A 24,565-nucleotide genomic window follows, 5' to 3' on the forward strand; every position below is an offset into this window, starting at 1 on the left:
GTAGATCAATTTGGGGAGTATTGTCACCTTAACAATATTTTTGAAACATGAATGTGGGATGTGTTTCCATTCATTTAGGTTATTTTAAATTTCTTTTTCCTTTTTTTTTTTTTTTTGAGATGGAGTTGCACTCTTGTTGCCTAGGCTGGAGTGCAATGGTGCGACCTCTGCTCACTGCAACCTCTGCCTCCCAGGTTCAAGTGATTCTCCTGCCTCAGCCTCCCAAGTAGCTGGGATTACGGGCATTCACCACCAGGCCTGGCTAATTTTGTATTTTTAGTAGAAACGGGGTTTCTCCATGTTGGTCAGACTGGTCTTGAACTCAGGTAATCCACCCACCTCGGCCTCCCAAAGTGCTGGGATTACAGGTATGAGCCACCGTGCCCAGCCTTTAAATTTATTTTCAACGACGTTTTGTAATTTTCAGTTTATAAGTGTTGCATTTTTTGGTTAAATTTATTCCTAAGTACTCTGAAGCTGTTGCAAGTGGAATTTTTAAAAATTTCATTCTCAGGTTTGTTCAAGTTTATAGAAATACAATTGATTTTGTTTTTGTTTTTGTTTGAGACAGAGTTTCATTCTTGTTGCCTAGGTTGGAGTGCAATGGTGTGATCTCGGCTTACCACAATCTCTGCCTCCCTGGTTCAAGCGATTCTCCTCCCTCAGCCTCCCTAGTAGCTGGCATCACAGGCATGCACCACTACACCCGGCTAATTTTTTGTATTTTTAGTAGAGACGGGGTTTCTCCACGTTTGTCAGGCTGATCTTGAGCTCCCGACCTCAGGCGATCCTCCTGCCTTGGCCTCCCAAAGTGCTGGGATTACAGGCGTGAGCCACCGCTCCCGGCCCACAATTGATTTTTATACACTGATATTTTATCCTGAAAACATACTGAACTTGTTTATTAGTTTAGTAGTTTTTTGTTGATTCCTTAGGATTTTCTATATACAAAATTATGTCATCTGCAAATAGAAACAGCTTTACTTCTTCTTTTGTAGTTTGTATGCATTTTATTTCATTTTCATGTCTAATTTCCCTGGCTAGAATCTCCAGTACAGTATTGAATAGAAGCAGTGAAAGTGAGCATCCTTATCTATTTCCTGATAGTAGGGAAAAAGCATTCAGTTTTTCACCATTAGTTGTAATATTAAAATATGGTTTTTCATAAGTGCTCTATATCAGGTTGAGGAAGCTCCTCTTTATTCCTAGTTTATTGAGTTTTTGTCATGAAGGAATGTTGAATTTTATCACATGCCTTTTCTACATCTATTGAGATGATCATGTGATTTTTATCCTTTATTTCATTGATATGTGATTTTTAGATATTAAACCAACCTTATGGTATATAAGCCTTTCTATATGTTGCCGGATTTGGTTTGCTAGTATTATGTTGAGGATTTTGGGATTTGCAATCATAAGAGATATTGGTCTGTAGTTTTGTTTTCTTGTTATGTCTTCATCTGGTTTTGGTAATGCTAACTTCATAGAATCTGTTGGGGTATGTTCTGTCCTCTTCTATTTTTTTGGAAGAGGTTGTGAATAATTGGTGTTAATTCTTAAGGTAGTATTTACTAGTGAAGCCATCTGGACCTGGGATTGTCTTTGGGTTGTTTTTTGATTACTAATTTAATCTCTCTACACATTATAAGTCTCTTCAGATTTTCTGTTTCTTCTTGAGTCAGTTTTATTAGTTTGTGTCTTTTTAGGAGTTTTTCCATTTCATTTGTCTAATTTGTTGGCATAAAGTTGTTCATAGTATTCCCTTAAAAATATTTTTATGGGAGACCCCATCTACACAACAACAATGACAAAAATTAGTGGGGTGTGGTGGCATGTGCCTGTGGTATTTGCTTCTCAGGAGGCTGAGGTGAGAGGATTGCTTGAGTCAGGGAGGTTGAGGCTGCAGTGAGCTGTGATCGTACCACTCTACCCCAGCTTGGATGACAGAGCAGGGCTCTGTCTCAAAAAAAAAAAATTATTTCTATGCCGGGCACAGTGGCTCATGCCTGTAACCCCAGCATTTTGGGAGGCCAAGGCGGGCAGATCACTTGAGCTGAGGAGTTCAAGACCAGCCTGGCCAATATGGTGAAACCCTGTCTCTACCAAAAATACACACACACACACACACACACACACACACACACACACACATGCACACACTAGCTGGGTTTGGTGGTGCTTGTGTGTAATCCTAGCTACTTGGGAGGGTAATCCTAGCTACTTGGGAGGGTGAAGTGGAAGAATTGCTTAAGCCTGGGTGGCAGAGGTGGCAGTGAGCTGAGATTGTGCCACTGCAGTCTAGCCTGGGCGACAGAGCAAGACTCCGTCTCAAAAACAAACAAACAAAAAATTATTTCTGTAAAATCAGTGGTAATGTCTCTTCTTTCATTTTTGATTGTAGTAATTTGAGTCTTTTCTCTTTTTTCTTGGTTAGTATAGCTAAAGGTTTGTCAGTTTTATTGATCATTTTAAACAACCAACTTTTAGATGTATTGATTTTCTGTGTTGCTTTTCTGTTTTCTATTTCATTACTTTCTGCTTAATCTTTATTATTTTCTTTCCTCTGTTTGCTTTAGGTTTAGTTTGCCCTTTTGTTTTCCCAATGTATTAAGGGTGAAAAGTTTGTGGATGGTGTGACTTTTATTTACATTTTTAAGCTTTATGAAATTTTCAACTGAGATGTTACTCAGTTGAAAGAATTAGGACCAAGGTCACAGATGATAGCAGAATATAGAGAAAGAACCAGACATAAGTACCAAGTGAGCTGAGGCCATCCTGGGTAGAAGTCAGAATGGGAGCAGGCTAGGTCTCAGGCTGACATACCAGGTAGATTAAAGAGTTTGAAATTAGGCAAAGAGTGAGCCAGTACCTACAGAGGTAGCATAGGTCAGGGTAGTCACTGAGCAAGTATGTGTCTCATGAAGCCATCAAGGCAATTGGGTATAAAAAATGATGGCTTTGGTATTTGACCTTTTAAAAAGTAGATTCAATACCCAAGTTGATTTCCTGCATTTATAGTTCTACCTGAATCTTAAAAAGCAGGAAGGTGAAACATCTCTCTGAGATGGGTCACATTTGTAAGAACACTGATTCTCTCAAGCCTCTTTAAATTCAGAAAAAAAATTCAGCATTTCAAACGATCGTGCAAGAATTGGGATATTTTCATTTCATTTCCCAATATTAACCCTGGGAGGTGGAATGAAGCATAAAAGGACGTAAGAACAGTTCTCTAGGTCGCTCATTAATGATTTCCTTTGTCCTTGATATTTAAAGCAAGTATGAATTACGTGATGCCATTCCAGAAGGCAATTAAAAGGTGTAGTTATTTTATCAAGCATCCTAATTAACTTGCTCTGTGGAAGAATAGGATTTTTCAATGAAGTATCTTGTGGATAAGAGGACAGGCCCTGAGAACAGACTACTTGGGTTCAAATACAGCCCTGTCATGTTAGCCAGTGTGACCTTGCACACATTACTATAGTTTCCTCTTTGAGATTTAGTTTCTTCATTCATAAAAATGAGGATAGTCATTGCATTGGACTCATAGAGTTATGGTGAGAATTAATTGACTATATAGAATTTAGAGCCTGACCATAATCAAAAAATCAAAAAATAGTAGATGTTGGCTTAGATGCAGTGAACAGGTAACACTTCTACACTGCTGATGGGAATGTAAACTAGTACAACCACTGTGGAAAACAGTGTAGAGATTCCTTAAAGAACTAAAAGTAGAACTACCATGTGATCCAGCAATCCCACTACTAGGGTATCTGTCTACCCAGAGGAAAATAGGTCGTTTTATCAAAAAAATACTTACACATGCATGTTTATGCAGCATAATTTGCAGTTGCAAAAATATGGAACCAATCCAAATGCCCATCAATCAACGAGTGGATATAGAAACTGTGATGTGTGTGTGTATATATATTCCATTATATATGTGATGGAATAGTACTCAACCATTAAAAGGAATGAATTAATGGCATTAGCAATGACCTGGATGAAATTGGAGACTATTATTCTAAGCGAAGTAACTCAGGAATAGAAAATCAAACATCGTATGTTCTCACTCATAAGTGGGAGCTAAGCTATGAGGATGCAAAAGCAGAAGAATGACACAATGGACTTTGGGGACTCAGGCAGAAAAGGTGGGAAGGGAGTGAGGGATAAAAGACTACAAATAGGGTGCAGTGTATACCGCTCGGGTGATGGGTGCACCAAAATCTCATAAATCACCACTAAAGAACTTTTTTTTTTTTCGAGACAGAGTCTTGCTCTGTCGCCCAGGCTGGAGTGCAGTGCCGCGATCTCGGCTCACTGCAATCTCCGCCTCCCGGATTCACGCCATTCTACTGCCTCAGCCTCCCGAGTAGCTGGGACCACAGGTGCCCGCCACCACGCCTGGCTAATTTTTTGTATTTTTAATAGAGACGGGATTTCACCGAGTTAGACCAGGATGGTCTCAATCTCCTGACCTTGTGATCCGCCTGTCTCGGCCTCCCAAAGTGCTGGGATTACAGGTGTGAGCCACGGCGCCTGGCCAAGAACTTGTAATCAAACATCACCTATTCCCCAATAACCTGTGGAAATAAAAAAAATAAAAAAAAAATTTAGAGGCTGAATCAAACTAAGTGCTTAAATTACTATTGGGGCGATGGTTGGCAAATATATATTCCCTCCTCTCATTTTGAAAGCCTAAAGTTTCAGGCTGTCTTGGCTTTTAAGTTTCTTGGCATTGAAGTTTTGTCCTATAAATTCAAAATTTTTTCGTAAATCTACAAAGTTAGAATTTTACTTTTGTTGTCTGTTTAAAATGTTTTCACGGCTGGGCACAGTGGCTTACATCTGTAATCCCAACACTTCGGGAGGCTGAGGTGGGCAAATCACCTGAGGTCAAGAGTTTGAGACCAGCCTGGCCAACATGGCGAAACCCCATCTCTACTAAAAATACAAAAAGTAGCTGGGCATTGTGGTATGCGTCTCTAGTCCCAGCTACTTGGGAGTGTGAGGCAGGAGAATTGCTTGAACCTGCAAGGTAGAGGTTGCAGTGACCCAAGATCGCACCACTGCCCTCCACCCTGGGTGAAAGAGCGAGACCCTGGTTCAAAAAAAAAAAAAAAAACTAAAATGTTTTCACTTCTTATGTTATTTTGTGAGAATTATCTTTATTGATTTTTTAATTGTTATAATTGCTCCAACCTAATATATCATTTAAGTTATCTTAAAGATCTAAATTTTATTCTTGTCCTTATTTTAATTTTATTCTTGTCATTGTACATAGGCTCACTATTTATAAATATATTTTGAACTCAAGAGAAGTTTAAAAGTTTTTTTTTTTTTTTTTTTTTTTTTTTTTTGAGACGGAGTCTTGCTCTGTCGCCTAGGCTGGAGTGCAGTGGCGCAGTCTCGGCTCACTGCAAGCTCCGCCTCCCAGGTTCATGCCATTCTCCTGCCTCAGCCTCTCCGAGTAGCTGGGACTACAGGCGCCCGCCACCACGCCCGGCTAATTTGTTGTATTTTTAGTAGAGACGGGGTTTCACTGTGGTCTCGATCTCCTGACCTCGTGATCTGCCTGCCTCGGCCTCCCAAAGAAAAGTTTTATATATATATATATATATATTTTGTTTTTGTTTTGTTTTAAGATGGAGTCTCACTCCATTGCCAAGGCTGGAGTGCAGTGGCACAGTCTTGGCTCACTGCAGCCTCCACCTCCTGGGTTCAAGCAATTCTCCTGCCTCAGCCTCCCAAGTAGCTGGGATTACAGGCATCTGCCACCAAGCCTGGCTAATTTTTGTATTTTTAGTCGACACAGGGTTTCACTATGTTGGCCGGGCTTGTCTCGAACTCCTGACCTCAGGTGATCCGCCCACCTCAGCCTCCCAAAGTCCTGGGATTACAGGCACGAGCCACCGTGCCTGGCCTTAAAAAGTTATATTTTATGTATAATTTGTGTAGACATATTGCGCAATGTTGTAAGCAAGATAAACTTTTGTATGTTAATAGATAACAAGTGGATTTTGAATATTTAAGATGAAAATTGCATTGTTATTTTAGAGCTCTATGTATGTATACACTTATTTATTTATTGTATGCACTTTTATGAGGCAAATATTGCATCTATTTTTTTTTCAATACTTTTCAGGAGGTGAAATGCTATTTTTTTTAACTTTTAGGTTTAGGGGTACATGCGCAGGTTTGTTATATAGGTGAACCTGTATCATGGGAATTTATTGTACAGGTTGTCATCCAGGTATTAAGTCTAGTATCCAATAGTTACTTTTTCTGATCCTCTCTCTTCTCCCACCCTTCACCCTCAAGTAGGCCCCAGTATGTATTGGTCCCCTCTGTGTGTCCATGAGTTCTCATCATTTAACTCCCATTTTTAAGTGAGAACAGGCTGCATTTGGTTTTCTGTTTCTGCGTTAGTTTGATAATGGCCTCCAGATCCTACAAAAGACATGAACCCTTGTTCTTTTTTATGGCTAGTGAAATGCTATTTTTATAATTCTGTTACCCTCATTCCACTCTCTTGATTGGTGAATTCTAGAAATACCTGATTTGATGTTGGTTTGGCAGTTATTTTTAATTATTATTTTTATTATTATTACTATTAAATGGGTTTTATGACAGTTTAAAACTTAATTATTGAAAGTCTGTGACAATTTTTGGAAGTATTAAAATCTCATTTTTTCCTTTTTAGGCTTCCTAACCAGGTTTGAATTAATACAGCTAGTTCCTCCAGGTAATGTACCAGTAAATACATTTCTAAACTAGCTTAATATAATTTTAAAATAAATTTGGCCTGACAAAATGGGGACTGTACTTAAGAGTTGTGTTTGAAAATAACATACAACTTTATATGTCTATAAGTTTATATAACACATGCTTTTTTTCTGCCAATCTATTACATTTTGTCTATTTTCAGAATAATAACTTTATGGTGTTTCATGGCAGGGAGCATAACTTAAACAGACTCCTTGTCTTTCCATTTTTTAATAACTTTATCTAATTATTAAATAATTTTTTCAGTCAGGCCTTAGCTGTTTTCAAGTTTTGGCCTTTGGCTGTGTTCTAATTTGTGGGGTGTGTGTGTGTGTGTGTGTGTGTGTGTGTGTAAAACCCTAAGACATTTTCATTGTTAGATGCTAGAACAAGGTTGGTAAACTATGGTCCCCAGCCAAATCCAGCCTCTAGGCCATTGTTATATGGCCCATGAACTAGAAACGGTTTCCACATTTTTTATTGCAATTTAAATCATATACAATTCATCATTTTCAAGTGTACAATTCAGTTGGTTTTAGTACGTTCATAAGATTGGACAGCCATCACCACTAATTCTAGAACATTTTCATTACCCCAAAAAGAAATTCTGTATTTATTAGCAATCATTTCCCATTCCTTCCTCCTCCAGGCCCTGGCCACCACTAATTCTGTCTCTGTTGATTTTCTCATTCTAGACATTTCATATAAATAGAAGCCTACAATATGTGGCCTTTTATGTCTAGTTTCTTTCACTTAGCCTAATGTTTTCAGGGTTCAGCCATGTTGTAGCATGTATCAGATTTTAATTCCTTTTTGCGCCTGAATAATATTCTTAATCTATGGATTGGGTAATGAGGGCTCTACCATTATGAATGGGTTGATCTATTCATGGATTAATGTACTGATGGGTTATCATGGGAGTCAGACTGTTGGCTTTATAAGAGGGGGAAGAGAGACCCGAGCTAGCATGCTCAGCACCCTCACTATGTGACTCCCTCTGTCACGTGGCTACTCAGCAGAGTCCCCACCAGCAAGAAGGCCCTCACCAGGCACAGCTCCTCAACCGTGGACTTCTCAGCCTCCATAACTGTAAGAAATAAATAGCTTTTTAAAATAAATTACCCAGTTTCAGGTATTCTGTTATAAGCAACAGAAAATAGACTAAGACATTTCTACTTTTTGGATGTTATAAATAATGCTGTTTTGAATATTAATGTACAAATTGTTGTATATTTGCTTTTAGTTCTTCTCTGTATATACCAAGGAATGGGGTATATGGTAACTGTTTAACTTTGTGATGAACTGCCAAACTATTTTTGGTTTTTACATTTTTAAATGGTTGGAAATAATTTTTGAAATGAATATTTAGTGATGTGAAAATTATATGAAATTCAAATTTCATTATTCATAAATACAGGTCTTTTTGGAACATAGCCATACTCATTTGTTTAAGTAGTGTTTATAGCTACTTTTGCAGAGCAATGACAGAGGTGAGTAGTTTTGAACAGATGGCCTACAAAGCCTAAAACATTTAGCAGTCTGACCCTTCACAGGAAAAGTCTGTGACCCCTGTGCTAGAATCAGGAGATTCTAGGAGGAAGCTGTTCTGTGGTACTTCTGCTTTGCAGTGTGTCTTGAGTGACATAAGACCTGAGCTGGTGAGAGAGGTTAGGACCTGCCACCCAGTGGCACAATTATTATAAATAGTCTTTCAGTATAGCTATCTGGTGATTTTAGGGTTGTCGGCATAGAAGTGTGTGTGTGTGTGTGTGTAAGAGAGAATACTGAAACTCAGAAAATTCTCCTCTGATCTTTGCTATTACACATTTCTGCTTTTTTTTCTTTCTCAAAATGAAAATAGCTTCATAATTTTTACTTGTAAAAAGCATTCCTAAATCACGTAATCCTGAGAGAATCTTTATTTATATTTTGGTGAACATATTTCTTGATATTTCTCTGTAGATACAAGAACACATAGATATGGAATTTTTACATAGCATACTTTTTTTTTCTGTTATTAGCTTTCCCCCTTGTATGTCACCGTTATATTGTTGTTTAAATTTTTTAAATTTAATTTTATTTTTTATATATATTTTTTGAGAAAAGATCTCACTCTGTCACTCAGACTGAATGCAGTGGTATGACCTCCTGGGCTTGAGCAGTTCTCCTGCCTCAGCCTCCCAGTAGCTGGAACTACAGGCACGCACCATGCCCAGCTAAATTTTTTTTTTTTTTTTTTTTGCAGAGATGGTATCTCACTATGTTGCCTAGGCTGGTCTCAAACTCCTGGATGCAAGTGATTCTCCCACCTTGGCCACCCAAAGTGCTGGGATTATAGGCATGAGCCTCCATGACTTGCCTATGTTGTCATTTCTAAATGCATAAATCTACATCTTCTTTTTTTCAAATTGTTTTTTTACTTTCGAGACAGAATCTAGCTCTGTTGCCCAGGCTGGAGTGCAGTGATGCAACCTCAGCTCACTGTAACATCCGCCTCCCGTGTTCAAGTGATTTTCCTGCCTCAGCCTTCTGAATAGCTGGAATTATGGGCGCCTGCCAACGCGTCCAGCTAATTTTTGTGTATTTTTTGTAGAGTCAGGGTTTCACCATGTTGGCCAGGCTGGTGTCAAACTCCTGACCTCAGGTGATCTGCCTGCCTCGGCCTCCCAAAGTGCTGGGGTTACAGACGTGAGCCACTGCCCCTGGCCTACATCATTATTTTGATAGGTATAAAGAATTTTATTAATTTATGTATGTGTTTTTTATAGGTCTATAAACAGTATTTCCATAGTATTTTGAGTTTTACTTTTCTTACTTTACATTATTACCTATAGTTTACTTGTCATTTTCAATAGCTATGTATTTTTCCATAGTGGTGGTGTTATCCATAAATTAATATTGTTGAGCATTTAGATTTTCTTTTCTTTCACATTTTTATAAAAATATTTCTCTCTTGGTATATTTACAAATAATAGAATTACTAGATTGAACCATGCCTTTTAAACTGAGGTAAACTGATTCCCAGTAAGGTTCCAATACTTCTACTGCATCCAGGAGTGCATGGCATGCCCCTTCCCCATATCCTAGTTAATGCTGGATGCTGTCAATTGGGTTTGTTGTGCTTGCAAAGTATGTCATGGCTCACGCTTATAATCCCAGCCCTTTGGGAGGCCAAGGCGGGCAGATCATGAGGTCAGGAGTTTGAGACCAGCCTGGCCAACATAGTGAAACCTGTTTCTACTAAGAATACAAAAATTAGCTGGGCATGGTGTCAGGTGCCTGTAATCCGAGCTACTTGGGAGGCTGAGACAGGAGAACTGCTTGAACCCTGGAGGAAGAGGTTGCAATCAGCTAAGATCGCACCACTGCACTCCAGCCTGGGCCGCAGAGCCAGACTCCATCTAAATAAATAAATAGATAAAAATATATTTTATCCTATTTTATGATCTATCTCCTTTTTAGATATGACTGTGACAACCTTAAACTTAAAACTTCTGAACAATTTTCATTTTCCCATATTATGATTTGTTTTCTTTCTTTCCTTCTGTATAAAGTGACTGTCACTGTCCTTTGATTACTTATGGAGTGATGTCTGGATATAAATGTTGATTTTGGTATAAATTCTTATTTTTAACAAAGTTTTAAATCAGTTATGCTTAAAACAGTTATATTTTCCCTGTTTTGTTGTGTTATTTTGATGTTTTATGGTGTGTGCTTTTCTTTTTCTTAAGAGAGCATGGGAGAAGGAAGATGAGACTAGCAAATGTCTCAACTAAAGCAGAGGGCACTGAGGAGGCTTTTGATAGGGATCATAGTCCTGTCTGCTGTGGATATCACTGGAGCAGGTCAAGGACCCAAGTGAAGGGCAGTGAACCCAGGAGTCTGTAGTTCTTTCTTCTGCTTCTTGGTTCTTTGGCAAAGGCTGCCACTAGAGACAGACAAGAACCCCACTCTGTGAATTTAAGAATAGGTGCTTTTGGAGATGTCATTACCTTCATAGGTAGACAGAACTGAGCAGGTGCCTCCTGCCTGCTTTTCAGAAATTCTCACTGAATGTTTTTCAGCCTAAAAGTGACAGGCTGAAATCAGGGCATTGAGTTTTTTTCCATAAGTTTTTTATTCTTATTTGACCCAATTTTATGTTCAAACATATATCACTGCTGGCAAATTATATTTTAGTATGCTGAGAAAGTAGAAGCATGCCCACTTTGGTCTTACTTAATTTTACATGGATTTTTAAAAAGTTACTCAATACCTAAGTAATCTCACTATACAAAATTTAACTAACCTGAAAGTATGTAAAATAAAATGTCAAAAGCCCATTCAACAATCCCTGACAGATAATTACCATTAACAATTTGATGCTGGCCAGGTACGGTGGCTTGCGCCTGTAATCCCAGCACTTCGAGAGGCAAAGGTGGGCGGATTGCTTGAGCACAGGAGTTCAGGTACAGCCTGGGAAACATGGTGAAACCTCATCTCTACTGAAAATAAAAAAATTAGCTGTGTGTGCTGGTGCGTGCCTATAGTCCCAGCTACTTGGGAGGCTAGGGTGGTTACTTGAGCCAAGGAGGTTGAGGCTGCAGTGAGCTGTGATCTTGCCACTGCACTCCAGCTTGGGCAACAGAGTGAGACCCTGTCTCAACAACACAAAACAGAACAAAACAATTTGATGTGTATCTTTTTAAACCTTCTAAAATGCATTTAGTATATTCAGCCAACCCTAAAATACACACACATGCACACGCATACCCTATATATAGTTGGACCTTCTGATTGTCAAGTTCCATATCCATGAATTTGGCTAACCATGACTCGAAAATGTAGTTAGGCCTATGATGGTTGTGTCTGTACTGAACATGTACATACTTTTTCTTGTCATTAGTCCCTTAACAATGCAGCATAACAACTATTATATAACGCTTACATTGTATTAGGTATTATAAGTAATCTAGAGGTGATCTGAAGTATACAAGAGGATGTGCATAGGTTATATGCAAATATTACACCATTTTATTTCTTATTTTTAATTTTTTATTATTATGCTCTTTTTAGCTTCAACCAACTTGTCCCAACTACACCATGTTATATCAGGGACTTGAGCATTCATGGATATTTTTGTATCTGCAAGGGTTCCTGAAACCAACCTCCTGTGGATACTTGGGGATGACTATATATTAAATACAGTATATATAAACATGAATATATTTAGTATTTAGCATATATAGTTGTGTGTGTATATATTTTATGATTGGTTGAATGTACTAAATGTTGGTTTTCCGGTCTCTTGAAAGACATATGACAGTCCAAGATATATTACATTTTAAAAAGTCAATTGCAGAATATGTATTTTCAACATATACACACACACACACCTATATATGTTGACTATATATATTCTGCAACTTGCTTGTTAAAACTTAATATGTCTTGGAGTGCTATATGTTTTTCATGTGACCAGAAGCCCACCTGTGAGAAGGTTATAAGAATAGTTGTTTGAAAAGAATGATTGCAGAATATTCTAGCTGAGTGCATAAATACTAGTTATAACTCAAAAATTAATCAGATGCACAATGGGAGCTGTGTTATACTTGTTTTTTTTAAATTTACAATCTCTCAATTTCAGATTGTAATTTTAGTAGAATTAAATTTGAATTGCTCAGAATAACAATTGATTTTAGTTAGCTTCGGATGTAGTACAGATTGATCCATTAATTTGTTCAACATATGTTTTTACAGGCATACTTTGCACACGATCTACACTGTGCCAGTCTTCCTAGTGTGATGCTGGTGGCACCGGGCATGTAGCAGTGGCAGTGAGCACTGATGATCTGCTGATCCTTGATACTAGCTAACTTTTTTTTGTTGTTGTTGTTTTTGCTTAAAGTTTCCTGTGGACTGCACTGTGGGGTCACATGGGCCACATTTGGGTTCTCAAGGACCAATTTCTCTATTGGCTGAATTGTTACCTTTTCATTTAGCTGTATTTATTGCTTGATATTTTTTCTCATTGCTTTCAAACACACTTATACTCAAAAGACATGTTATGATCATTAAGTTAATAGTACAAGTAAATTAATAATACGAGTAATAATATCCAGATGTGCATATGGCTTTACTGCTAAAGAATGAAGAAGTCTAGTGATCTTTGCTGCCAAGAAATAAAGACCTTTCCTGTTCTTCAGTTTTCAAAGGTGGGAAAAAGGGAATGGACACAGGGGGGCAGCGTGACCCTATTCCACAGTGAGCTTGACGCTTTCTATTAACCTCTGAGACAAATACCTTCACTTTGGGTAAGTCAGGTATATTCAGTCCAACTGTAAAAGCCTATTCTAGTGGGTACCAATTCACTTAACAGAGCTTAATTTTATACTTTTATAGCAATGCTTTTATAACAATATTTTGTACTTTCATAGCAATGCTTTTTTTTTTTTTTTTTTTTTTTTTTTTTTTTTTTTTTTTTTGAGACGGAGTCTTGCTCTGTCACCCAGGCTGGAGTGCAGTGGCCATAGCAATGCTTTTATACTTTTATAGGCATTAGCAAGGAAAGAACTTTTGCCTCAGATTATTTGGTTTTGAATTCCTACTTTGCCGTGTGGTGTCACTAGCCATGTGGCATCATGACAGGTCAGGCTCTCAGAGCCTCAGTTTCCTTATCTTTAAAGAGGGAATCAAATGTGATCCTGTGTCTGGAAGTGCGCTGTCAATTCTGACATGCTCTAAAAATGTTGGATATTCCTGCAGCCAATGTTGTTATTAAAATTGTTATTTCTCTTAAAGTCTCATTTGTTTCCTTTTTGGGGGAGAAGTTCGTTGATGCCATTGATGATGTCACTGTCTGTGTAATTAGCTCTTAAGAAGAACACTGAGTTCTTTCAGATACTTCCCTTGACCTATAAGACTTGTTCAGCCTGTGAATATGTTTATTATTTCTAACCTAGGCTCTTGCTGTACCATCCTCTTAGTGTGCTGACATTTTCACACTGGGTGGCAGTTTGGATTTCTAGAAAATGACCACACCAGAGACACTGTCTTGAGAAGCTTCATAGCCTTCTATTTATTTGTCTAACCCTGTTTCAGTCTATTTTTATTCCTGTGATTCTAAAGATAGGGTATGAGCTCGCTTTCAATTTTCCAGCCTCTTACTCTTATCTAAATTCTTGATAAACACAGGAATAATAATGTAGCAGCTATCATTTAGATGCAGGGACAAGAACTAGCCAAAGCATATGAAAGGAAAGAGGAAAAAGGAAAGGCCTCCTGTGTGGAACATCATATCATGCATCTAGGTGTTTGTTCCCGGTAGGAACATAATGATGTTTATAGAAACCAAAGCAGTTCTGGGGCCGCTGCTGGGCTGGTGTCACGGAGCAATCGTGGTAATGGTAGGCAATGTGAGGTGCCATGCTGTGCATTCTACATGGCTTTGTCATTTGTCTTCACAGTAGTCTTAAAGGTCAGGTACAATCACAGTTTTTACATTTTCTTTAAGAGGAGACTGAAGTTAAGTAGTTTACATGATTTGCCCAAGATCACATGGTCGGTAAGTGGTGGGGCAGGGATGTGAACCCAACTGTGCCTGACCCTAGAACTTGAATTTGTGGTGCACATCTGTAATCCCAGTTACTCGGGAGGCTGAGGCAGGAGAATTGCTTGAACCTGGGAGGCGGAGGTTGCAGTTAGCCGAGACTACACCGTTGCACTCCAGCCTGGGTGACAGCGCAAGACTCCATCTCAAGAAAAAAAAAAAAAAAAAAAATAGTTCTTAACTCTATAGGCTTCAGGAGAAAGTTGTGTTTTGTTGCTAGTGATAGCTGGGGAAATTGGCACATCGCTTTCCATTTGCAGGTTGTACTTCAGAGTTTCTGGATGGAGGCAGAGTCTGTTTTTGGCCAACAAGGGTGGGAGAATTATGCCCATCACAGGGAGCATCGTAAGAGGAGCATGGATGAAGAAGGCCAGGATGAGACTAGTAAATGAAGCAGATAATTGATGTTAGAATTGCACCCATTGGCTGAGTGCGGTGGCTCACACCTGTAATCCCAGCACTTTGGGAGGCCGAGGCAGGTGGATCACCTGAGGTCAGGAGTTTGAGACCAGCCTGGCCAACACGGTGAAACCCCGTGTCTACTAAAAATACAGAAATTAGCCAGGCATGGTGGCGGGATACCTGTAATCCCAGCTGCTTGGGAGGCTGAGGCAAGAGAATCGCTTGAACCCAAGAGGCAGAGGTTGTAGTGAGCCAAAACTGTGCCACTGCACTCCAGCCTGGGCAATAAGAGCGAGAATCTGTCTCAAAAAAAAAAAAAAGAATTACACCCATCTTCCCTCCTGTCTTCCTAGTCTCTCTATCTCTTTATTCCTAGTAATTTTCTCCTATGGAACTTAATTTTTAATTATACATTTATTTGTATAATTGTTTAATACTCTTAGACTGTAAGTTCCTGGAGGGCATTGATTATATTTATCCTCTTCACTAGTATAAATCCAGTGTCTATAAGTCTTACTACATAGGAGGTTCTCAATGAATGAAGTGTTTTTTGAATGTATGAATGAAAATAAATTATTGAAAAATAAATGAAGGGTAAGAGTTGGAAAAGCTTTTAGAGAACATTAGTCTCCTCCTTTTTTTTAATAGTGTGGAAACTGAGTCTCAAAGAGGGTAGCTAATGCTTATTGAGTGGCTAACGTAAGCTGGCACTTAAGCAAGTTATCTTACTTTAGTCCTCATGTTCATTCATTTAAGAAGCATTTATCAGGTACCCATTATGTCCCAAGCGTTGTTCTACAGGTTTGGCGGCAACATCCAGGATGCTGCACTTCACCACTAGTCTCTGAACATCATTGAAGTTCAGTTTTAAAATGTCTGTCTTGGCCGGGCGCGGTGGCTCACGCTCGTAATCCCAGCACTTTGGGAGGCCGAGGCGGGCGGATCACGAGGTCAGGAGATCGAGACCACAGTGAAACCCCGTCTCTACTAAAAAATACAAAAAAATTAGCCGGGCCTGGTGGCGGGCGCCTGTAGTCCCAGCTACTTGGGAGGCTGAGGCAGGAGAATGGCGTGAACCCGGGAGGCGGAGCTTGCAGTGAGCCGAGATTGCGCCACTGCACTCCAGCCTGGGTGACAGAGCAAGACTCTGTCTCAAAAAAAAAAAAAAAAAAATGTCTATCTTTAGAGATATTTCAAGGGGCTTGTTGAAGATACTGACAGTGAGGCCCCCTTTTCAGGTGTGATTGTCTTGGCTGGGCCCTGTATTGATTGAACTGCTCTGAGTTCACAACTTTCTAGGGGCAGCCCTGCAAGCAGTAGACTAATGTCCAGAAAAGACAAAGTCACTGTTTTCATGGAGCCTTGATGGAAGCAGATCACGAATAAATACATGAACAAAAATATCAATTAGTGGTAAATCTTATGTTGAAAGTAAAATAGGGTGATGTGATGGGGAGTGTCTGGGAAGGAGTGCTCTTTTGGGTTGGGTTGCCACCTTCTGATAAGATGACATTTAAACCAAGCCTGTTATTCAATAGGAAGGACGCAGCCATGCAGAGACCCAGAGAGGGAATCTTAGAGGGAGGAGAACAATAAGGCAAAACCGTTATGTGGAGGCGAGCTTGGCATGTTTGAGGGACAGCAAGAAGGGTAAGGGATGACAGGGAACGACGATCAAGAGGGAGAGTGGCAATAAATGAATTAGGAGAGATTATTAGAAGCCTGATTATATAGTCTTGAAGTCTAGGGTAATGTGGTTAGATTTTATTCTAATGCGATGGGAAGCCCATTGGAAGGTTTTAAGCAGGAGAAAGGCACAATCTAATGTATTTAAAACGTTGCAGTGTGCGGACAATGGATTTGAGAGCAGGAGAATGGAGGCAGGGAGATCAACTATGGCCATGGCAGTAATGCAGGAGAGCATGCATGGTGGAAGTACATTGCTGAGGAGGGAACATCAATCCATTGTGGCTGGAGCGTGGCTGCGAGTGCACGAGTGGAAAGAAACGCTGTTTATGATGAAAAATATAGAATAATTTCTTTTTGCGCTTTGATTCTTTCCTCGGTAGAACCGAAACATTAATATTAAATGGAGTTAGTGGGAGGAAGAATTTAATACATCATATTATTTGATGTAAGGTCAATTATGTTCTACAGTTGATATACTGAAAACAAAGCAACCCTCATCAGAATTCTTCTCATAAGTAAAGTGGCAGCCACTAAATAGCAAAACTGCCTCATTGGCTACAGTTACTTTTTTGATGGTCCTCTGTGTGGGGACCACTCTCAGTCCAGATCATTTGTGTGGCACCTGCTATGTGGTCAAGGATGATTCAGATAGTAGCTTTCTGTCCTTCGGCTCATTAATTGTTCATCGCATTAGACCCAAGATCTTTTGGTAATAAGTATTTTGTAGTATCCCTTTTATGATACTGAAAATATTTCTAGTTAATATAATCAACTTATACAAGTCACTGTAAAAATTAATATAATATTCTGACTGTAATATAAAGGAAAAATGAAAGTGGTTTATAATAAAATGTATATGTTAATATGTAAGTGTCAAGCATAATGAAGCATTTAGATGGGACATGATTTTCAAAATATCAAACAGATCTGGTTAAAGATCCAAACAAAACAAAATACAATTGTTCCTTGATTTACACGGTACTTGAAAAAATTCAGTGTATTTCCAAATTATGCAAAAAAAAAAAGCTTCGTGTTTACATGTAACATAATTACATAATTATTTTCAGTTACATAGTTAAGTTCTAGGCTCAGACAATTATAAAATAGTTTTTAGCCTGCAAGAATGTTTGCAGGATATTAGAAAGTCATTGGGGATGGGGGAGATTGTGTGATGTGCGTGAGTGAGCACTGCAGGACTCCCTCACACCTCTGGCTCCTGCCCCTGAAATATTTCCACAAATGTCCAAAATGTCCCTGGGGTTGGTACCCCTGCTGAGAACCACAGCTGTAGCTGTCATCTGGGCCCACGGCATCCATGCATCACAGAACACATTGAACCCCAGTGTAAACTGTGAAGTTGTGTGAGCAATGCTGTGTCCACCTTGTTCCTGTTCTATCCACAGTGCCTGGCTTAAGGTTTATCATTAGCAAAAATTTGTTGCAGGAAAAATTGGATGGATAGATGGAAAGATAGATTTTCCTATTTGTTCTGTTTTGTAGAACATCTCTTTAGTCTTTTTTTCTCTGTTATGACTTTGGAAGGCTTTAAAAAATTGTCCACGAGATAAAAAGTAGTAGAAATTAGTCTCCTCCTGAATAACACATGGTAGGATCAATATGTCTATTTTTACCTGAGTGCCATCTCTGCCATCATCTGCCTGAACTTTTATTTTGTTAAGCCTGGAGGTGTAAATACAGATATTTATGCTTTTTCTCTTTTCTTTCTAGTGTGGGATGAGTTGGCCTACTATGAAGAAAACACACGAGATTTTCTTTTCCCAGAGCCCAAGCTGACACCTTCGCACCCTAGGAGGTGTAGGGAGGTGCTCATGAAGACGGCTCTGGGTTTTCCAGTAAGTGATTCATGCTCATCTGGGCTTCTATTAGGAGAGAAATTCTTGGGACCTGAACGTTTTATTCCTGACAGGGTTTGATCTTTATCTTGGTTAGTACCCCTGCTGTTCTGTTTAGTAGCTCTGTTTAGATGCCCAACTCAAGGTACCAAATTATACTGATTTCCAGTATTGATGTGAGAGGTGGAAGTTTTATCTAATCAGGCTAAAATCATTGCCACATTTACATTGTCTCATAGTTATAAAAGCCTCCTTTTGTTGCAGATTAACAGAAACGTTTGTTTGTTTAGTTATAGCTATTATGACTAAATAGAGTAGCAACAGTAGTTATGTTATCTTTATTTTGCGCTTTCAATTTTTTTTTTTTTTTTTTTTTGAGACGGAGTCTCGCTGTGTCACCCAGGCTGGAGTGCAGTGGCGCAATCTCGGCTCACTGCAAGCTCCGCCTCCCGGGTTCCCGCCTTTCTCCTGCCTCAGCCTCTCCGAGTAGCTGGGACTACAGGCGCCCGCCACCACGCCCGGCTAATTGTTTTGTATTTTTAGTAGAGACGGGGTTTCACTGTGGTCTCGATCTCCTGACCTCATGATCCACCCGCCTCGGCCTCCCAAAGTGCTGGGATTACAAGCGTGAGCCACCGCGCCCGGCAATTTTTTACATAAGATATTTTCCTCCCGACAATTCTCAAGTTAGCCAAGGCAGATATGGTATCCATTTAACAGAGAGGAAACTGACAGAGGCTCACAAATTGATATTACTGAAGGATCTTGAAGGATATAGCAGATATTCTGTTGATAATTTAATTCTTTGGGGGGCATTATCTGAACCCAAATTCGGGATACTCATTTTGATGTTGTCTTTGACGATTTCTATTCCCACAGTAACCCTGACGATTTTCTTGACTTTTACGCCACTTGAATGATCTCCATTTAAAAGGCCACGCCTTTGAGAATTATAAAAAATATTTTGATACTAAGCTTTTCTCATATTGCCCCACGAATTGCAATAACTATAATTTGTTATTGTTTCTACTTTGTTGCGAGTGCTGTGCAGAATATATTTAATGTAACAGTCAGGATCTCTGTTTCTGTGAAGCTTATCATGACAGAGCTTCTAATACTTCAAACAGCAAACATTCATTAAAGGTTGTCCTCATCAGAATTCCTAATGACTATAACCCCAAGCCCTTCATTATCTTTGAGAGTTTGATGAATTTCACTGAAACTATCTTTGTTTCTCCAAGATCTTCGTGTATCATTTAAATCCATGGTACAAGTGAGAAGCTTGCCTTTAATTATTTTATTTTGAGTTATTGGGATATTGCTCTTCAGAAGCTAAAAGGGATTAAAAACTGATGAGAATCAGGTAGAGGATACTGTGTTATATTAACTTTGGTTTGCCTAGTTCTCTGTTAAATAAAAGGCATCTACAAACACTGAGCTGGTATCCAGCCAAGTTTCAAGATAAAAAGAAACAAACTTTCTTATATTTTCTTGAGTGTTATCTCTCTTTAACTTTATGGTCATAAATAGGAAAAATAACCTATAGGACGTTGTATTTATAGTTATTTATAAATGCAGTTAATCATTAGAGAAAGGGTTTTTTAAATGTGTGGAAATACCTGCATGCATTAGAGGTAAAGTATTCTTACAATTAAGTTAATCAAATTATATTTTAAACAATTTGTGAATAGATAGAGGGACTCAATTTCTCTCAACCATTCTATAAATCAAAATAAAACCAATTGCCATAGCAATGGTTTTTGGAGGGTGGGATCTGATCTTATTTGTTACTCAAAAAGTTTTATTTTTGACTGGACTCAGAAGTAGAAGCTCGCAGAGAGGGCTGCCTGCACTGTTGGCAATCTATTCCTGGCATTTTTCTTTGGTCTCCTTCATTCTTTTGGCCAAAAGTTTAGCATATTCTGCAGCCTCTCTCTTATTTCCCTTAGTAGTCTGTTTCTTCAGAGTAATATGCCAGAGTTTGTGTTATAGGACATGTGGAGTAACAAGACACTGAATCTTGGGCGCTTTGGTTCTAGATTTCTTACCTTCTTTGTTTAAGGGCTTTATTACAATATATTGGCAGATATCATCTTTTTTAGAGTGATTGAAAAGTGCAGATTGTGCTATGTCTTTTGGGCCCCAGGCGACATGGCACCATGGTGTCAGTCGGTCCGGGAATATCCTTCTCTCCTTTTTTAATGATAACCAAGTTGAGAATCGTCAGTTTGGTGACCACATTGTGACCCTGGACAGATTTTCACTTTCTTTCTCCAATTCTTCTTGGTCTATAACAGGAATGCCCCTTCTCAGTAGCAGGTAGACATGGCCATGGGTCAAGACACTCTGCTTTATGGGGAAAACTTGTCTTTCCCACCGCTGATTTGGACCATATAACCCTCCCAGTCTTCACCCAGAGCATCTCAGGGTGAAGTGCCTGGTATACAGTGAGCACACAGTGAACATCACCTTTTTTTTTTTTTTTTTTGAGATGCAGTCTCACTCTGTCACCCAGGCTGGAGTGCATCTGTGGCCATGTGCTTCTCATAAAAAGTATGAAGTTTGCTTTCATCATCCACTTCAGTGAATTTCTGGCAGCCAGTGGCTGGAAAGGAAATATTCAGCTTCATCTCTTTTTTTGTTTGTTTTTGTTTTGATGTCTAACCAAGTAACTGTTAATGTATTTATTTGTATACAATAAAAGCGTCATGAAAATTCTGTGTTGGGGATCACATCCATGTTGCTTTCACAAGTAAATAAGTATTATTCTGAACTGGAGAATGTTAGTTATGTCCTGATTAATGCAATACATACTTCCTTTGGCAGGTATTTCCTCTTTAATAGAGAATTTCAGAAAGACATGTTAAGGGGGGAGAATCACACAATACTAAGGATCTGAGGGCCATAAACATCACATATGTTGAGTTTGCTTTTAGTTTTGTTTCCAACAGCTCTTAACCAATGTCCCTGGCTGTAATCTAGGTGCTAGACACATTGCAAATCCTCAAAAGTGTTTCAGATGAAAGAGTAACACACTTAATTTTTTTTTTTTTTTTTTGAGATGGAGTCTTGCTCTGTTGCCCAGGTTGGAGTGCAATGGAGCGATCTCGGCTCACTGCAACCTCCGCCTCCCAGGTTCAAGCGATTCTCCTGCCTCAGCTTCCTGAGTAGCTGGGATTACAGGCACTCACCACCACGCCTGGCTGATTTTTGTATTTTTAGTAGAGACGAGGTTTCCTCATGTTGGCCAGGCTGGTCTCGAACTCCTGACCTCAGGTGATTCTCCTGCCTTGGCCTCCCAAAGTGCTGGGATTACAGGCGTGAGCCGCCGTGCCCGGCCTTCAGCTTCATCTTGAAGCAGCTGATTGCCTCTGAGATACTACTAAAAATACAAAAAGTAGTTGAGCATGGTGGTGCACACCTGTAATCCCAGCTACTGAGATACTGAGGCAGGAGGCAGAGGTCACAGTGAGCCAATATCATGCCACTGCACTCCAGCCTGGGTGACAGAGTGAGACTGCATCTCAAAAAAAAAAAAAAAAAAGGTGATGTTCACTGTGTGCTCACTGTATACCAGGCACTGTGTTGAGCTCATTATGTGGATTATCCTGTTCAGTCCTCCTTCACCTTGTGAGGTGACAGCTGTTCTTTCCCCACTTTAATGGGGAGGGAAGCTGGTGTAAAGAGTTTCAGAAATGCACTCAGGGTCAAAGAACTGGTGAGTGGTGGAGCAGGGATCCTCATGCTGGCCTGAGTGGCTTCAGAGCCTGCAGTCTTACTCACTGAATGATGCTAATTTTCTCGTATTTATTTCAGCCCACTATCTGATTTCTTTTCATTAATATTGTTGGAAGTAAGAATGAATTACATATACGTGAGACAAATCATTCACTTTATTTTCTCCTAATTTATCAATTTATTAATAATTAGATTTATTTCCTCCACTAGCATGTGACTTTTCTTTGCATTTCTGTATTTTGCTGTTTTATTTCACTTGATACTTAATAGTATTTTTTATTTCCTGGTGAGGTCAAGAATTTTTTTATTTTTGCAATATTATCTAGTCTCATCTATTAGATAATAGATAATATTAATGTCTCATCTATCAGATAATAGATAATATTACTGTCTCATCTATAGATAATAGATAATAAAAGATAATACTGTCTTCCTGTGAGGCAATGAGAAGATTGCACAATTATCTATTATCTATGTTAGGTTAAGACTGACTTTGTAAAGTGAGCATAAAAAGCATTTAAAAATTATTTTTATTTATGTATTATGTTATTTATTATGTTAAATCCTTTCACTGACCAACCATTATCACCATCATTCCATTGGTAAGGAGACTGGATGAGATATAGTCTCTGAATTTCTTTTTTTTGAGACAGAGTCTCGCTCTGTCACCCAGCCTGGAGTGCAGTGGCGCGATCTCGGCTCACTGCAAGCTCCGCCTCCCGGGTTCAGGCCATTCTCCTGCCTCAGCCTCTCCGAGTAGCTGGGACTACAGGCGCCCACCACACGCCCGGCATTTTTTTTTTTTTTTTTTTTTTTTTTTTGTATTTTTAGTTGAGATAGGGTTTCACCGTGGTCTCGATCTCCTGACCTTGTTCCACCCGCCTCGGCCTCCCAAAGTGCTGGGATTACAAGCGTGAGCCACTGCGCCCGGGCTTAGTCTCTGAATTTCAACTCGAAAGTATAATGTTATGCTAAAAACAGATGGTATGAAAAAGAAAATACATTCTTCTTTATTGTCTGTAAGTCATTGCAAGGAGTGGAGGTCATATAAGGTGAACAAAAGTGTGTTACAGAGTGTGGATTCCTTACCAGCAGGGGACTTCTTTCCTCCACTCTGGGCAAAGTGGATCAGGAATTTGAAAATCTATTAGGCAGCTGCGTGTACGGTGGTTAAGTGTGGAATCAGATTGTCTGGGTTCATTCCCAGTTTTGTCATGAATGGCTATGAGACTTTGGGTAAGTTAATTTCTTTGTGCCTTAGTTTACTCATCTGTAAAATGAGACTGTAATAGTACATCCCTTACAGGATTATTGTGAGTGTTAGATGAGGTAATATATAGTGTTTAGCACAATACCTGGTATATGTATAGAAACCCTTAATAGCACTGGCACATGTAATAAGCATGCAGTGGGTGTTGGCTTCTTTTCTCTCAAAGACTTCAGCTGGGGCAAACCCTATTTTGGAAGCACCTTGAGTATAAGTCGTATAAATGAAAATGAAATATTAGAGACTGGAGGGAGAGACTACTGTGGGGTTACCTGGAGGAGTTAGAGTGAGATCAGACATTGAGACATGGGTAAAATTTGGATGGAAAAGAAGAGAAGGAAGGTGCCCTCAGGGCAAGAAGTAACTTGGCCAGGTGGTGTTCTCTGGGGGAGAGTAGAGCAGAGAGGTGATGCAGAGGGGCCACTGGTGAGTCGATGGGGTCAGAGGGAGACTGAGTAATTTAGTCAGATCCAGGTCCTGTCCCTGTGGTGCCATTTATAAGCCTTGTAAATTTGGGAAAATTGCCTTAATGTCTCTTTTAGGCCTGTTTTTTGGGGAAAGCAGTTGTATTTTAAAAATTATTATACAATAAAATTGATGCTTTTTTGGTGTACAGTTCTATGAATTTTAACACATGTATAGATTTGTAAAACCACTACTACCATCAGGATATAGAACAATCCTATTACTCCTAAAATCAGCCTTATGTTACCCCTTTATAGGCACACCCTCCCCCTTGCCCTAAGCACTAGTCTTTTCTCCATCACCATAGTTTTGTTTTTTTGAGAATGTCACATAAATGGAATCATACAGTCTGTAACCTTTTGAGACTGGCTTTTCTTACTTAGAAGAATGCTGTTGAGATCCATCCATGTAGTTGTGTGTGTCATTCATTTATTCCTTGTTATTACCGAGTAGTTTCCATTATGTAAATACACCACAGTTCATCTCTTCACCCATTAAAGACGTTTGGATTGTTTCTAGTTTTTGTCCATTTTTCAGTTTTATCATCTGTAAAACAGGATAATTATAGTAATTGTACCTACCCTATAGGATTATAAGAATTAAACAGGATAGGGTATACATATATGTATACACACATATATATATGTATATATATATATACACGTATATATACGTATATATATATACACGTATATATAGTATATATATACACATATATACGTATATATATGTGTATATATATATACATACACACATATATATAAAACACAATATTTTAGACAGTATGGTACTAAGAACAAA

General features: G+C 39.0%; 1 protein-coding gene and 1 pseudogene across 4 annotated transcripts in view; one reads left to right on the plus strand and one right to left on the minus strand.

The window, feature by feature from the left end:
- The window catches only part of SPATA6L (spermatogenesis associated 6 like), a 60,699-nt gene that overhangs the window by 13,880 nt on the left and 22,254 nt on the right, over positions 1–24,565 (plus strand). For all 4 annotated transcript variants that reach the window (XM_055294325.2, XM_063609198.1, XM_063609200.1 and 1 more), the window contains 2 exons: positions 6,701–6,742; positions 18,170–18,294. In XM_055294325.2, coding sequence (XP_055150300.1) covers positions 6,701–6,742; positions 18,170–18,294 — 167 coding nt within the window. The remainder of the gene's footprint in view (positions 1–6,700; positions 6,743–18,169; positions 18,295–24,565) is intronic.
- Positions 19,990–20,924, minus strand: LOC129490437 (small ribosomal subunit protein eS6-like; annotated as a pseudogene).

Source organism: Symphalangus syndactylus, chromosome 9, assembly GCF_028878055.3.
Source record: "Symphalangus syndactylus isolate Jambi chromosome 9, NHGRI_mSymSyn1-v2.1_pri, whole genome shotgun sequence".
Lineage (NCBI taxonomy): Eukaryota > Metazoa > Chordata > Mammalia > Primates > Hylobatidae > Symphalangus > Symphalangus syndactylus.